Below are 12624 nucleotides of genomic sequence, written 5' to 3'. Positions count from 1 at the left end.
AAGAAAACTGAGGAAAAAAGGGTTAAGTGACTTGCCTAGTGTCACACAGCTAGCTAGTGTCTGAGGCCATATTTGAACTCAGGAAGAGGAGTCTCCTTGACTCCAGGTCTGGCACTCTATCACTTAGCCCCTTTGAAGGCAGAGGCTGTGTCTTATACTCTGTATGCCCCAGAGAGTAGGTTAGACATAGGATTCAGAATCTAAAAGATAATTAATCAGTGAGCATTTGTTAATCACCTATTATAAACCAGTTACTATGCTAGGGATTGGGAAAAGAAAGACAAAAATAAAGCATGGATATTTACTCATAGCTCTTTTGCAGCCTCCAGCCTTACGCAGATGGATCAGAGGTGGAGTAGAAGAATACTTATTAGGTTTATGGATAAAACCGTTGGGGAGTGGCAATAGCCTTGGGAGGGTCAGGGAGGTTGATGCTATGGCCAATTAGCACAGTCAGTAATCCAGCCAAGCGTAGAAAAATGCACTCAGGGAAGGAAAATAAACTACTTCAATACAGCATGGGAAATAACTGCCATGAGCCATGAGAAGTAGCACTGTGCTTCTCTTAATTACTTCTCTTCGTACCATCTCCTTTCCCTTCCTTCAAAAAACCAAAAACCAAAAACTAAACTTTGTCACTCTGACTGTGTGACTGAGACACTAGTGTACTGAAACTATGACATCAATCTCCCACTGAATGTGGTACCTGTCAGATCCTTTATACAATGCTTTGCTTTTTAGTCAGAATAAGGTAGACTTGGACAGAGGTCAAGAGTAAAGATGATTAAAGGGTTAAACCAACACGAAAAGCTAAAGGTACTGAGACTGTTTAGCCTGAAAGCTGAAGGGCTTTGAATCATGGCCTTTAAATCACTGAAAACTGTGTTGAAGTAGAAACAGCAATGGATTTGGAATAAGAACTGGGGTTGAGTCCCAGCTCTGTTCTTCCTCCCTGGATGACTCTGAGCCAACTTTCTCATCTTTATGGGAAGGATCTGCATCAGTATTTAGCATACCACTGACAAAAGTACAAGAAGGGAAAAGGCAAACTTGTACAAGATTGCCCAAAGACCACATATTTAGTCATATAACTGATGGGAAAAGGTAAAAAATATAACAGTCCAATGTAACTACTGTTTGTTGATTTAAGAAAAAGTATGATTCAGTAGAACAAAATGCAGCCTTAAAGTATTGCTTCCACCAAAATGTCTCCTATGGACATACTAATGTTACACAAGAGTCCTTGAACGATAACAACCAGAGAGAATTTTGTTAAATGATCTTCTGATTATAAATACCAAGGAGAACATAAAACAGGGAGAAATAGGTTTATCAAAAGGGCTCAACACTGTCATGGAGGATAGCCTGGCAGAGGCCAAATAACAGAGGGAAGGCTCTTCCAGCTCTCCAATGTACTGACTGAATTAAATCCCAGGATACTACAGGGATTCTTCAATGAGCTCCAAGGCCCCTCAAAAGAGATGAGCCTAACAATTCATCAGGAAAAATTTCCCCATCTTGACCAGTAAGCCAGAGGGAGAATGAATAAAGGTGCATCCACTGCAAGAAAGGGAGGTCAGGAGCTACTCCAATGAATACAGCCATTCAAGAAAATTCCAAAGGACTCATGATGAAAAATATTATCCACTTTCAGAGAAAGAATTGATGAATTCTAAGTTGAGACTGCAGCATACTTTTTTCACTTTCTTTATATTTTTTGCTTTATGGTTTTTTTTTTGGGCAACCTGGCTAACATGGATTTATGTTTTGTATGACTTCACATGTATAATTGATATCACTGTTTGCCTCCTAAATGGGTGGGGTAGGGGTGGAAGGGAGAAAATTTGGAACTCAAAATTAAAAAAAAAAACACTCAGAAAGAGAGAGACAGAAAAAGAAAGGAAGGAAGGAAGGAAAAAAGAAAGAATGAAAAAAATTGGGGGGGTATAAGGTGCGGAAGGGAGGCTAGGAAGGCTATGTCATCAGGAGGGAGCCTAGAATCTGGGAAAGTGAGAAGACGGAAGGAGTGAGAAAGGAAGATTTAAGATGAAACCAAATTTATAGCTTTCAGCAGCTCACCTGGTGAATAAACCATTGTGGAAAGTGTATTTGCTAACCTGTTTGACTTCAAAAGATACAGTCTGTGTTTCTTCCTCTTCCTCCTCATCCTTGTCCATTTGCTCATAAAACTCAAACAAGTCTGCAGGGACATCTGTTTTATTTTGACTATCTGTTCCTTGTGATGTGGAGGGTCCACTGCCTCCTTCGCTGGTTTTGGAAATCTACAAAGAAAAGGCAGAATTAAGAGCTGCAGTACAGGTGAGAAGAACTAAGGGATACAGAATTAAGAAAAACATTTTCACATTCCAGGAACCCAACATACAGCAGATTTGCTTGTGAAGGTCTCAGTGATGAGCTCAGTTTCTTCTCCCTCAGCATTCCTCAGGCGGCATTCTCGAATCACCTGGTCCTGGAGAAGTTCTTTAATGACATCTGGGTGAGAGCTTTCAACAAAATACCTACAGTAGGGAAAGAAGGAGTAAAAGAACAGAGAGATATTGATTTAGCTGATCTCTGACCTTTCCATTTTTAACATTCTATGCTACAAAAAATTTTGGTCACTGAACTCTTGGCTCACATGACGTCTGACTGCTCCCCAGGCAATGGGCACACACTTTAATTCCACTTTCTTGTCACCATAAAAACCATTCCACTTAGCTAACCATCTCTAGAAATGATGGCAAAATAAATGACCCCTTAAGAAAACCAAAGAGCTGGGGCTCTTCTTGCCAAGAACTTCAGAAACATTCCCCATTACTCCCTCTGATTAGGTAGAGGGCAAAGTGAATGCAAAAGCCTTGGGCACTGGTTTATCAATAGATTTCATTTCCCTCTCTCCCCCCCTGGGCCCCTGATTTCTTACCTGTTGTGTTTCAGCACTAGCTTGACTTTTCCATAGCTGACAGTACACAACTATAATTAACAACAAAACCAAAGACAAATTAGGAACAAGTGGTTCAGAATCAGGAAAATATTAACATATCCAGGCATGGGATACATCAATTCTGCCAATCCATTGTCCAGAACAATGGAACACTGGAAAACAATTTGGAACATGTGAATAAAGTGACTAAAATGTCCACACCTTTTGATACAAGATTCCACTACTTAGGCTTATACCCCAAGGAAACTATAGTGATGTTAGGAAAATCTTCATACACACCAAAGCATTTATAGCAGCACTTTTTGTGACAGCAAAGAATTGGAAACAAAGTAGATGCCCATCATTTGGAGAAAGACTAAGTAAACGATGGTATGTGAACATAACGGAATATTTCTGTGCTTTAAGAAATGACAAATAGGATAACACAGAGAAGCATAAAAACAGCTAATGAAAACTGAAGAAAGCAGAATCAAGAAAATGATATACACAATGACTATAACAGTGCAAATGGAATAATCACAGAAAAAAATCAAAAGTGAATATGCAAAATTACAAAGAACAAACATGAATCAAAAGAAGAGACGTGAGAAAACACTTTTACCTTTACAAAGGTGGGGGGAGAGGGTCCACAAATGTACATTACACATATTTTCCGACTTTTTCAAAATGTTGATCAGTTATGCTGATTTTTTTCTTTTTTGTCTTTAAAAAATACTAGTTGTCATGGGATAGCACACTTGGAATGAAAGGGGAAAATTTTAGTGACATAAAAAAAGACCAATAAAAACTTATTTTTAAAAAAGTTGTAATTCTTTTTGTCAGTTATTTTTCCTGAACTGTCTTTGTTACGAGAGAGTTCAATTTTACAGTCATTTATTGGGAAATTGTTTTAGTCAATTTATTTGCATAATTCCAAATTGTTTTCCAAAACGGTTGTACTGATTCAGAGCTCCACCAACCACACACTAGTGTGCCTATCTTCTCACAATGCCTCTAATTTTGACTTTCTCATCTTCTTTCATCTTTGCCAATTTACAAGGTGTAAGATTTCACCTCAAGGTTGTTTTGGTGTGCATTGTCTTACTAGTGATCTGAGGCATTCTTTCTTACAGTTGTTAATGGCTTGTTAATTCTCTTTTCAAATGCTTCAACCAAAAAAATGACATCTGATTGTAGCTGTGTACTTCACTACTGAAAGGGAATTGTGTTTCATCATCTGTTCTTTGGGATCAAACTTGGTTACTGCCATTAAAGCCAACTTCTAGTGTTATTTACACTTATCATAAAGTAGTCATTGTGTATGCTGTACTTTTGGCTATTTCACTCTACATTAGCTGATATGCATTTCTCCTATATTACTATAAATTCTCATATTTTTTGCTTTTTTTGTATTGACAGTATTTCATTACATTCATATACCACAATTTATTCAGCTATTCCTTCCCCCCGCCAAATAGGTACTTATCTTGCTTCCAATTTTTCTGCAATAATTCCACTGATCTGTGCAATCTTATTAATGTGGTTGTTTCCTCCTCCAAAGATGCAGACTGCAATTCACCCATACATGTCCTGTTTAACTCTTTTCTATGTCCTCCTACCAATTTGATACATGGGGTTAACCAATGTACTGTAGGTTATCCTCAATTTCTCTTTTTTAAAAAATAATTTTCCCCCCAATTATCAAACATTTTTTTTCTCCCTTTGACCTCCCCATGGTGATGGGGGGGGGAAAGTGGAAAGAAAGAAAAACAAAACCCTTGTAACAAATATGCACAGTCAAGCAAACAAACTTTTGGACTGTCCAAAAAGTCTACTATGCATATTAGTCCATCTATCATTATCTACCTCTATCAGAAAGTGGGTAGAATTCTTCATCATTTGTACTCCCCTCAATTTTTCTTGACTGAGTATGGAAACCACTGGAGTATACGGGCTATCAATTGGTTCTCCCTTGTTCTTACCACATGACCAACCCTATTCTTTTAAACTCATACATTTCTTTGAAGATAGCCTTAATCCTGCTTCTCCCTTGTAACCGCTTGTCTGTAAATGTGTTCCAGTACACTCATACCAACCAGTACCTCTCCACTGCTCAACAGATAAAATTAATATTCAATTTTTTGAGTCTTGATGTTCCCATGTCCCATGCCACCAGCTGAACATTGTATTAAAAAAATGAACCACAGTTCCTACAGGTGGGAAATCACAGAGATTTGCTCACATATAGCCTAAGAAGAGATATACTTAAAGTGGACTTTCTCATCCTTGAGATTTGCTTGTTAGCTAATTCCACCTTCAAGAGTTCAAAGGGGCACCTAGGTGGCTCAGTGGATAGAGCACTGGCCCTGAAGTCAGGAGGACCTGAGTTCAAATCTGGCCTCAGACCAAACACTTGACACTTACTAGCTGGGTGACTCCGGGCAAGTCACTTAATCCCAATTGCCTCACTTAAAAAAAAAAAAAGAGTTCAAGGATCAGACCTTCTAGAGATGAAATATTGTCACATAGTCTGATTCTAAGAGGTCCTTGGAGAGCTCCTCCAAGTTCCTATGGAGCATCCTAATTTGTATGTAAAGCCAGTGAGTTATTCATTCAGTGAAAGATGAAAGTTCAACCATGTTAATTCCAAAACTTTATTATGCTTCAAGGAAAAATAATTTATGATTCAAAGGGGGTCAAGGCAGGCTAGACTCCACATGGAAGAGAATTAAGTTTCTAGGAATATTATGTTTCTGAATTTCTTTTTGTTGTTGTTCAGTTGTATCTGAATTGTGACCCCACAGACCATGACACACCAGGCCCTCTATCCTCCAATGTCTCCTGAAGTCTGTCCAAATTCCAACTTTCTTATGACCAATTAAATTTCAGAAAAACTATTTAGGATATGAAATGAACTTGCACATAATTTAAAAAAATACTCAAGACTACATGGTACTTTTTTTTTTAACCTGGAAGCAAAAGGATCATGGACCTTTGCCAGTATTATTGAACTACATTAGCTTAAGGCAGGGAGCATCAACAATAAGAAGAAACTAGTAGAGCATCTAAGTCAACAGTCTCACAATTAGGGATAAAGAAAGGTTTATGCAACTGTGGAGATAACTGGACAGCAGAACTTGATAGTCCAGGAGCAACCCGTAGACAATTTCACCTACGGGTAAGGAATAGGAACAGGTTATTTAACAAAGGACTTGAGTGCAAAGTACTACTGATGATCTTACTAGTCACCATTATTCTACCATGACATGCAAGGTTTTGAATAATCTGGAATATGAGAAATAAAGAGAATAGGGAGGCACTCCCTTAGGATGTATGGAAGCATTAGCCACTTAACCTTTTCTAAATCTGTTTGCTGGGAAAATGTGTGTATCTGTTTTCTACAGACAGTGGAAGCTGTGGGCTGGAACTGGCCTTTTCTTGGGGCTTCACAAGCAGCTGGCATAGCAGTGCTGTACTACAGTATGCTAGTATTCACAAAAGAATGCAACTTGACCTTGTCACTTTCAAGAACACCCTTGAAATGTGGGGTTCCCATAACCAAAGCAGTAGCTCAAACAGGTAATACTGGGTCCCTGACAACATAATGCTGGGATTTACATTTTTAGCTTTGCTTTACTCATTTGACTTATCTTAGGTGTTTAGCTATGGCTAGGTTAAGAAACAACACATTAAGTAATAATGACAAATGCATCTACGACAAAACTTAGGAATAATTATTTATTAAGTGCTCAAAGCATCACCTTGATAATCAAAGATTCATAATTTGGCCTACAGCAAATCTGGGGAGTTGGCCCAATAACTCCTTACCCCTTTCAGTCCCCCACCCCCAACTTCAAGGGTATCTAGTACACTAAGCTTAGTCACCGATTTTAAGGCAATACCTTAGATCCAGACCTTTCCTTATGTCCAAAGTTTCCTTATCCTGGGGTCCTCGCCTCTTAAAGTGACATAAGATTCTAACAAGGTTAGCTGATGCATTCACATAGCATAGGTTCTATGTTGACCTTCCAGGTAACACAATGCCTATCCCAACTAAAATATTTATCCAATTTACTATAAAGTTCTGCCTTTCCTTCAAAATAGCTCTTTTAGATCTGCCAGTGCTTTTCCATCTTGCTACTAATGCTGTCTAAGCTTCTCATTTCATTCTACAACAGGTCTTCCTGCCTCATTTGTCCTCTCCAAGAGACAGCCCCCTTCAGGAAAGGAACAACAGCTGAAGTACTAGGAGAGTTCTGAGAAAAGAGAGATTCTGACTGAGGTGATGAGGGAAGGCTTCAATGAAAAGATGGCATATTAACTAAGCCTTTATCGACAGGTAGGATACAGGTGGAGGCTAGAGAATCAATTTCTGAGCATATGTAGCATACAATGTGAACAAATTCATGAAGGTAAGAAAGCAAGACACATGCTCGCTTGATTGGGGGACAAAGTGTATATAAAGAAGGATCATGTGAGCAAAAGCTAGAAACATAGGTTGTTACCAGATTGAGGATTCTGAATGCTAAAATAAAGAGTCTAGTCTTTGTTAGGCAGACAACAGTGAGTTACTAAAGATTTCTGAGCAAGGGAGGAATCAATCAAATTTGTATATTAGAATCTAGAAGTGGTGAAATATAGAATGGATTAGAAGAGTGAGACATTGGAGGTGAGGAAGCCGGTTAAACAACAGCCTAGAAAAAGGTTATACGATCCTTTGAAATCTGACCTTTACCTCATGAAACACCTAAGCCTGGTTTCTCAAAATCATCAACTCACTATCAATTACAGTGAATAGTAATAATGAAGTACCCTAGAAAGAGTTACATTACACAGTGCAAATAATTTTTGACAGTCTCAAATCTAAATATAGTCAACAGTCAACAGCAGTTTGAGAAATAGTAATTATGAAGTTGTTTTTTTTTGGTGAACCAATTGGGATTAAGTGACTTGCCCAGAGTCACACTGCTAGTGAGTGTTCAATTATGAAATTATTAATGAAGCAGTACTCTATTTTAGGGGAAAAGAAAGGGAGAAAGGCTAAAAGTTTTGTTTCAAAAAAGAAAAGTGGAAGAAATGACCAATAAAGGACTATATCACTAGGACTATACCCAAGAGTACACACACCACTGGTGGCACTTAAGCCTGTCATCATCACCTGCCACTGCCCACCCACATCTGGGTGCGTTCTACACAAAAGTAAGTAAACCTATCTCTTCAGTCACCCCATGTGAAAGCAGTCCCATGATCACTTCTCCTCCACATGCAAAAGAATAAGGATCACATAATCATTCAGGAGAACAAATAATGACACAATTATCACTTTCTTTTCAAGAGAGAAGCAAGGGAGTACAAGGGCAGTACAGTGTATACTTTGCCAGACACAGCCAGTATGTCACTTGTTTCTGTTCTTCTTTAAAAGGAAAGGTTAAATTTCAGGGCAGGGCTAGGGCAGATCTGGCTATAAACAGAAATGACTGTGATATAAAAAGAAAAGTATCAATAATTTAATTTTAAGAGCAGAGTACTTTTCAAAAGTTGGTTGATTCTTAAATATTATAGCATTAGAATCCAAAGTACAAAATTGTGTGGACAGTTTTAAATTAATAACTAGGATGAGAAGATGGTATATTAAACTTGGAAGGGACCTTCTAGGTCATCCAGTCCAACCTTCTTATTTTACAGATGAGGAATCTGATACTAAATGACTTGATCAAGGTCACAAGTTAGTACATGACAGAGGACGTATCTGAACCCAATCAATTTCTAGATTCATTATAAAGCACTTGGCAGATATAAATGTTACTAATACTGTCTGCAGAAGCCTCTGGGACTGCTTAAGGTCTAGTCACTTGCCTTAATAAACTGCATGATTCCATCTGGAACACCAGTCTTGCTGAGCTTTTTGAGGTATTCAGTGATGTCACTCGTCTGCAATCCAACACTAACAGCAGCGTATAGGGAATAAGCAGTCAATTTGTATTCATGCACATGGCTTGGTCTACATACAGGCTCGGCAATAGCCACCAGGAAGTCTTGGGCATATTTGTAAACAGGAGAGAAAGCTTCTAGGAAAACATGGCCATCAGGAGCCTGAGACAAATGACAAATATGACAGTCATAAGACAGAGAGAAGAGTAAGAAAAACTTCTATCCTATAGCACTCAAATCACATCACGACAGATAACTTGTACACATATACACTGTGTGTTTTAGATTATATTTTGAGAATATCCTCCATCTAATATAAAGGTTACTCCTATAAGCACTTCTGAAACAAAGGATGGGGAGAGAACACCTCTCTCTTACATAACAAGGAATCAGAGATACTCTCTTACATTGTAAGGAACTCATACCAAGGCACCTCTTTTGAACCAGACCTACTGGTGAGTTGGCTATAATTTTCAGTTGTAGCATGCCCTTACTACTTATTCAACACTATCAATCCTTCAGGTACAAACTAAAGTTTCCCTTATATTCTATCTTAGACTGCTCTAATGGTTTTGTATGTAAATATTATCTCTGTAATTAGATAATAAATATCTTGTGGGCAGTCTATCATCTACTTCCTTTTCATCTGTCAGAATGCTAAGCTTCTAGCAGAGAGTGTCAATACTTATTGATTTGACTTGGAACTCTTACCACCCAAAGAGGGCGGGAGGCATGGTCATCTTTTAGTGGCATCTGAAGTCTGTAGTCCTTAGCCCCATATTCATCCAATTTGGTCCCCGATTCATCCACTTGCTTCCCAGCTGCTGATGGAACCGCTTCCTGAGATTCATTCCCGGGGGCATCATCTTCATCATCCTCTTCTTCTTCATAGTGCCTTTTCTTAGACTTCTTTTTATCTGCAAATACAGTCATAGCAATGAAACATAGACTAAATAGTTTTTGTCAGTCAGTTAATAAACATTAATAAGTGCCTGCTATGTGCCAGGCACTATTAGCATTTGAGATAGAAAAAGAGAGAAAAGACATTCCCTGCCTTCAAGGAGCTCACAATTTAATGAGGGAGACAATAAGTAAACATTGGGAAAACACTAGAACTAAAAGAGGTTGGGAAATGCTTTTTGTAGAATATGGGGTTTTAGGTGGAACTTGAAAGAAGCCAGGGAAGCCAGTATGTAGAGATGAGGAGGGGGAGCATTCCAGGAATGGGAGAGAGCCAGAGAAAATGCCTAGAGCCAAGAGGTAGAGTGTTTTGTTTGAGGAACAGCAAGGAAGCCACTGTCACTGGATCAAAGAGTATGGATAAGAGTAAGATGTAAGAAGACTGGAAAGGTAAAGTGGGACTAGGTCATGAAGGGCTTGGAATGCCAAACAGGATTTTGTACTTGATCCTAGAAGGAACCACTGGAGTTTACTAAATAGGGAGGAGACATGGTCAGACCTGTACTTTAAAAAACTCACTTTAATGGCTGAATGGAGGAGAGACTTAAGATAGGCAGACCCACTAGTAGGCTATTGAAACAGGCATATACCAGGGTAGTGGCAGTATCAGAGGAGTCTTAAGGAGGCATATCTGGGAGATGTAGCTGTGTTTTCCAGGAGAAACCCTGAGCCAAAATTCAAATGACACCATCATCAAGTATACTTCTTCAAGTTACCATCTGCAAGTAGCATTCAACAATGAATAAAGCATGTTCTAATACTCTTCATGATCGACAGATGATATCTAGAGTACAGAGATACATAGATACAGCTTCATAAACACTGAATCTACAGATGATTACCCACTGACTCCACTCCAACAGATGCGCCTGTAATTCAAGAATAAATAAAGCAATAGGGAAAACATATGTGAGCTTTCTTAAATTTCTCATAGCTGTTTGCTGTGACCTTCTTTGCATACTCACTTTCTTGTATATCACAGACATTCATGTTTATTGCTCCTGTCCCATTAGACAGTGAAATCCTTGAATGCATCAATTTTTGCATCCCTAGTAACTGGACAGTGTCTCAGACATGGTGGTACATGTTATAAATGTGGTTGGAGCTCCCTGATCAGAAAGTGCCTAGCATAAGTAAGCAATCAGCAAATGTCTGTGGACTGGTTGACTAATTTCAGGAAAACCAGGTTAAGAGCTGATCTCTGCTCCCCTCTGTCTCATCAACATTCACTTATTGTTTATTATGTTCCAGGAACTATGATATACTCTAGAATACAAAGACAATCCCCATCTTCAGAGAGCTATGAGAAGAAACAATATGTACAGGAATATACAAAACAGATACATACTCATTGGGATGGGAGGATATACAAGTGTCTGGGAGGATCAGGAAAGGCTTATGGTAGTACTTGAGCTGTCTTAAAGAATACTAGACATTCTAAGGCAAGTGAAGGCAAGTACAAGTACCAGGAATGGCTAGTACAAAGAAGAGAGAAATTAGATGGAATGCACTATATAAAGAACAGAAGTAGGCCAGGTTAGTTGGACCACTGAGTGTCTGGAGGGGAGAATAGTTTAACACGGCTGGAAAGGTACAGTGTGAGGGGTTTTAAAGGCCAAACATAAGAGTTTATATTTGATATCAGAGGTAATAAGGAGTCACTGCTGAGAAAGAGAGTGACTTACTCGAGTGCCTGCTTTAGGAGAAATCACTTTAGCAGCTGTGTGGAGGAGGGACTGGAGAAGGGAGAAACTGGATACAAAAAGACCAATTAAAAGGTGAGTCTAACAGTCCAGGCCAGAGATGATAAGAAGTTGAACTAGGGTGGTGGCTGTGAGGCAAAAGGGAACAAATGCAAAGACTCTGGGAAAGCAGAAACAAGAGAGGCAACTAATGGGATGCGTGAGGTCAATCAGAGTGAGGGATGGAGGATAAAAGCAGGGCTAGGAACCAGAGTGACTGAAAGGGCGGTGGTACCTTTGATTAAAAGAGATGAGTCTGGAGTAAAAGATGAGTTTTATTTTGATATAATGTGTTTAAGATGCTTAAGGGACATCCAATTCAAAACTGGCATCTGGTGATGCGGGCCTGGAGCTCGGGGTGGTTATGGGGCTGGATGTACCAGATGTTCTCAAAGTTTTAAGCTGTGAAAGCTTCGGGCCACTCTGAAGACATCTGGGAGTCATCCACAAGGACGTGAGGGCTGATGAGGTTATCCAGAGGGTGGGTGTAGAGAAGGGACAAGGGCAGGGCGGAGATACCCACAGCCAGGGCCCCGGGCTGAGGAGAGGGCAAGGACAGGGCGCACAAAAGTAGCTCAGGGGGCGCCTCCCTCTAGGCACGGGGCCTCAGGATGGCGTTCAAGGCGCCCCCTCCCCAGCCTCAGTCTCACCGCGGTCGGACTTGTCCTTCTTGCCCATATTGGGAACGGTGTCGGCAGAGGCGGTGGCGACGGGGACGACCACGACGACCACGCCGGGAGACCCCCTCCCCGGGGCTGATCTTTCCGGGACCCAGAGAAGCGTCCTCCAAGCCCGGGTCCCTGTCCGAAATAAAGCGCTTGCGACTTAGAAAGCTTCCGGCTAAGCAACAGGAAGTCCCGCCTCCCAAGAGGGGGAGGTGGCTCGAGTGGACCCCTGAGTGACGTCACCCGGAAGCTCGTTCTTTTCGGAGTTCCTCCTCTCCGCCTGGCTCACTCTTTTTCGTTCCCCGTCATTTGTGTCCCTACTGTGGGGCTCTGATTAATGCTTGTTGGCTGACTGCCCTCACCCACAGTTAGTGATCATGGTATCGACCACATTGGTAGCCTT

General features: G+C 40.1%; 1 protein-coding gene across 3 annotated transcripts in view; it reads right to left on the bottom strand.

Annotated features, from left to right (window-relative positions):
- Positions 1 to 12402, bottom strand: part of ERCC3 (ERCC excision repair 3, TFIIH core complex helicase subunit) — a 44427-nt gene extending 32025 nt beyond the window's left edge. The window contains exons 1-6 of one of the 3 annotated variants that reach the window (XM_020967156.2): positions 12207 to 12402; positions 9566 to 9771; positions 8780 to 9016; positions 2924 to 2973; positions 2384 to 2519; positions 2118 to 2282 (exon numbers count right to left, since the gene is read on the bottom strand). In XM_020967156.2, the coding sequence (XP_020822815.1) occupies positions 2118 to 2282; positions 2384 to 2519; positions 2924 to 2973; positions 8780 to 9016; positions 9566 to 9771; positions 12207 to 12234 (822 nt within the window). In that variant the 5' untranslated portion in view covers positions 12235 to 12402. The other 2 variants (XM_020967157.2, XM_020967158.2) reach the window with 2 other exon arrangements.
- Between the last annotated feature and the right edge of the window lie 222 nt (positions 12403 to 12624).

Source organism: Phascolarctos cinereus, unplaced genomic scaffold (assembly GCF_003287225.1).
Source record: "Phascolarctos cinereus isolate Bilbo 61053 unplaced genomic scaffold, phaCin_HiC Scaffold_726;HRSCAF=1367, whole genome shotgun sequence".
NCBI classification, from domain to species: domain Eukaryota; kingdom Metazoa; phylum Chordata; class Mammalia; order Diprotodontia; family Phascolarctidae; genus Phascolarctos; species Phascolarctos cinereus.
Note: the sequence above shows the minus strand (reverse complement) of the source record. Positions and strands in the feature narration are given on the sequence as shown.